This window comes from Vombatus ursinus, unplaced genomic scaffold (genome assembly GCF_900497805.2).
Source record: "Vombatus ursinus unplaced genomic scaffold, bare-nosed wombat genome assembly UNPS02005172.1, whole genome shotgun sequence".
Classification (NCBI taxonomy): domain Eukaryota; kingdom Metazoa; phylum Chordata; class Mammalia; order Diprotodontia; family Vombatidae; genus Vombatus; species Vombatus ursinus.
The window spans coordinates 1-3715 of record NW_020944950.1 but is presented as its reverse complement, the minus strand read 5'-3'; the positions used below and the strand labels follow the sequence as shown (position 1 = coordinate 3715).

At 39.5% G+C, this 3715-nt stretch overlaps 1 protein-coding gene across 1 annotated transcript; it reads left to right on the top strand.

Moving 5' to 3' along the window:
• Positions 1-122: 122 nt before the first annotated feature.
• Positions 123-3526, top strand: LOC114029236 (E3 ubiquitin-protein ligase HUWE1-like). Its single transcript, XM_027843602.1, has 5 exons — positions 123-314; positions 1034-1076; positions 2134-2415; positions 2843-3095; positions 3343-3526. Exons 1-5 carry the CDS (start codon positions 123-125, stop codon positions 3509-3511), a joined length of 939 nt encoding a protein of 312 aa, XP_027699403.1. The 3' UTR covers positions 3512-3526.
• The last annotated feature ends 189 nt before the right edge of the window (positions 3527-3715 follow it).

The window sequence follows — 3715 nt, the reverse complement described above, 5'->3', positions numbered from 1 at the left end:
AGGGTCAGTGCAATAAGAAGTGGGTGGCCTCTGGAGTTCTGGAGTAAAGGACATACTGAAAAAAGGAATAGCTTCATCTGCAGCTACCTTTGTCTCATTGTACTCCTCTAATTCACTAAAAAATGGTCTCTGATCCTGTACCTGTCTTCTCACATCTAGTGGTGAAAGTACCCATCATCAGTCATCTGGAGTCCCTGAGGGATGAGGAACTGGAAGAGAGGCGAGAAAAACGCAGGAAGCAGCTGGCTGAGGAACAAGCTAAGATAGCTGACGTGACTAAAGAAGAAAAAGAGAATAAGGATCAGAATACACAGGTTACTTAAAGAAATTTAGAATGCAATAGTATCTAATATCATTTCATCCAACTCCATGGGAATTAAAATGGGACGTTAGTTCTTGTGGTCATACAGCAAAGATAGTAGCTGAGGTAAAATTAGTTTACAACTCTTGACTCCATAGTATACTGTAGTTAGAATACATTGGATTTAGCAACAAGGCTTTTGTTCCTCTGTAAACAGTTGAACTCAATTCCATTTTTGTTGTGTCATGAAAAAAATTACTCTGAAATTGAGAGCTAGAATTGATGTGACTAGGCTACACCTCTGGTATTGTACCCTAATGAGTGAGAAGATACAGGGAGAAGAAATGGTTGAGAAGGGTAGATAGGAGTTAGATAGGAAGGGAATAAAAAAGTTAAACCTATATGCATAAGGCAGTAACCATCCCTCTGCCCCACTTGGATATAATTGTGGCACTCCTGCTGTCTTCTGACCCACTGGTTAAATCATATAACTTTAGCAATGTTTTGTCTCACTATACCAGAAAACTTAGACATTAGGTAAGAATCAGTAAGCCTTAAATTTATACTATATATCAAACATTATGTTAGACTTCAAAAATACAAAATTTTACAAGTACAAAGTAAAGCCTGCTTTTTTCTTCAGTAATGACATAAAATATTTATATATTAGTAACGCATCCCAAATCTAAACAAGACCTCTTATTAACCAAATTCAATATTTTCCCTCCACAGGGTACCATATCCAAAACAAATACTACTGAACAGAATCTCTCAGGTAATTATTTCTTTCCTTTTCCAACCTTTCTGATAAAAACTGTTGGTTACCATGTTTTCCCCACCTCTTAGATAACTATGGCCTATATGACCCAAAACTAAAGATGCTCCGTGTTCTGTGGAACAAGATAAATTATATAGTTTTAGGGTATTACCCAATCTTAGAGATAACTATATAGCCTGCTGTGTTTCCCATGGGGCTTCATTTTCCCCAGTGATTAAATTTGCTCGTTATATTGCCCCAAAAGCACTGAAAATATATTCCATAGACCACTCACACTATGGAATTTTTCCAGTCCCTTTCTTGATTGTTTCTATTCTCTGACACTCCACTTTTGGAGTCCCTGATGAAGGTAACAGTGTCCCTTGAAAATCCCTTGAAAACTCTTGATAGCGTGGTCTCTGAAATGACTACTTTAGGGCACCCTACAAAGAAGGCCAGTTGCTTGTTGCACCAACCAAACTTTGTAAGGCCTGTCACCTAGTAGAAGCTTAATAAATGTTGTTTCTCTTTAACTTTTGTTTCACTGTTCATATTTCTTCATTCTGTTAGTGTTTCTTCTGTCTTCATTCAATAGTAACCTCTGTCCTTTTCATAGTGTAGTTATTCACCATTTCAAATTTGCTTTTCTTTGTTAGCTACTCCCTAAAACCTCCTGTCTCCTTTTCCTGATTTTTTGCCACTTAAAGTGGTTGCTGTTTCCTCATGCTGAGCTTTTGGGAAAATTCTTTAGGATCTTGAGAAAAATTTTATTAGAATGTAGGTGCAGTCACTTCAGGGTTACCGCACTAATATTTTGTTTAAAAAATTAAATGAAGCTATTTGTAAACATTAATAGAACACATCATGTTGCTCTTAAGATGCATAATTGCTTATTAAAGAATTCCCCTCTATTTATGTACATAGGTTCCTTTGTTAAGTTGTTCTATAGGGCATAGGTGACCAACATATAATTCTCTTGGGTGTAACCAGGCCCTTTTTAAACTGAATGTGTTTATCAGTGACACGGTCCCCACCAAAGTGTCTATTTAACATAATTCTCATTTTTCTGAGCAAGATAAGACCACTAGGCCTGATATCTACCCAACTACATCTCTGGCAGAAGGCACCTCAGTTAGACCCAAACAGACTCTTGTTACTCTGGAAACTTCTCATCAGCAACCACCTCTGCCTCCCCCACCAGCTATTGGAGAGCTTCCCCAGCAGCTTCATATTCCAAATACACCAGAGTCCTCTTCACAGCTTCTGATGCCTGTGGAGCAAGAAGTCTTAGGTCCCAGAAGATCAGGTGCTGAAACAGAGGCAATTCTAATGGAGTTGTCACCAGCTCCCACGATAAGTAAGTAAAGATTTTTTTTTGGTACATTTTAAAAATTCATTGCAACCTTAAGCACAGCTTATTCCACAAATTTGTTGGATGAAGGAATATTAGAACTAAAATGGACCTTAGAGCTAGGTAAGTGTTTCCATTTTGCATTTGGTCAAGCTAAGGGGCACAAGCTTGCCCAGAGTCATGGAACCTGGCACCAGTTTTGCTACTCCAAGTCAGATGTTTTTTACACTATACCCTTCTGCTTTTGTTGAAGCATAATTTAGGAATTACCCAATCAGGCATATAGTATCTCATCTGTAAGAATGTGTTCAGCAGATAGAATAGGGCTACAAAGCCTGATGTTTGCTAGTAAATGTGACCAATTTGTTGTCTAGCAAGGTTTTTCCTTGGTTTCTGAATTTATATTTTCTGACTTCTTGTGGTTTCCACACAGCCTCATCTCCAGAAAGGGCTGAGGATTCAGATGTTCTAACTGCTGTGAGCAGTCATCTGGAGGGCTCCCCTATGGATACCAGCAGCCTGGCATCCTGCAACCTGGAGGAGGGAGTTGGGGACAGTGCAATATCCAGCAGCATAGAGCCACTTGGGATAGACACCACTGCTCCTGTGGATATTCCTCAGCGTACTACAGAAACACAGGGCAGTGGAGATGGGCCAAGCGAATCCCAGCAACAGACTGAAGACAGGTGAAATATGAAGAATATGATTTGGGGTGCTTTCTTTATTGCAAGGAGGGGTTAAATTTTTAAAGTGGAAGTAGAAGTATTGGTAAGCAAATGATTGAATAAAACTTTTCTTAAGCCCCACAAGAACTAGGAGATTGGGGGGAAAGGAGTGAGAAAATAGCAAGAAATGTACTTGTCTTGCTTAGAAGGGAAAGTAGTTCGAGTATTCCCTTCCTCAAAGTAACTTCCCCTTCATGTTTTTTTCTAGCTCCCCCCCAGCTTCATCCTCTGAAAGATCCTCCACTCGAGATTCTGCTGTAGCCATTTCTGGTGCAGATTCCAGGGATAACCTGGAAGAGCCACTGCCTTCAACAAGCAGTGAGGAAGAAGATCCTCTTGCAGGTGAGAGCTCAGTGATGTCATGTATTTTCAGATGATGTTAGGGAGTGTCCAGAGTTGGCAGTGAATAAGGTGAACAAGGAGGACAATGGGAACTTTTATAAAAGGCCTTTTCTGGGCTTTGGGTGAGAGGCACATTCTGTTAATTTATGCTTAACAGCAAAATAATAACCTTTGGGTAGTTATCAGGCTTTGGTCCTATCTTGCTGATACTCTATAGTCATAATCACTACCTTCTAGAA

Excerpts from the sequence above, each read along its gene's own strand:
- LOC114029236 (XM_027843602.1), top strand. The coding sequence starts at position 123 with ATGGTCTCTGATCCTGTACCTGTCTTCTCACATCTAGTGGTGAAAGTA. Across the intron at positions 315-1,033 it reads ATAAGGATCAGAATACACAG|GGTACCATATCCAAAACAAA; the intron begins GTTACTTAAAGA and ends TTCCCTCCACAG. Across the intron at positions 2,416-2,842 it reads GTCACCAGCTCCCACGATAA|CCTCATCTCCAGAAAGGGCT; the intron begins GTAAGTAAAGAT and ends GTTTCCACACAG.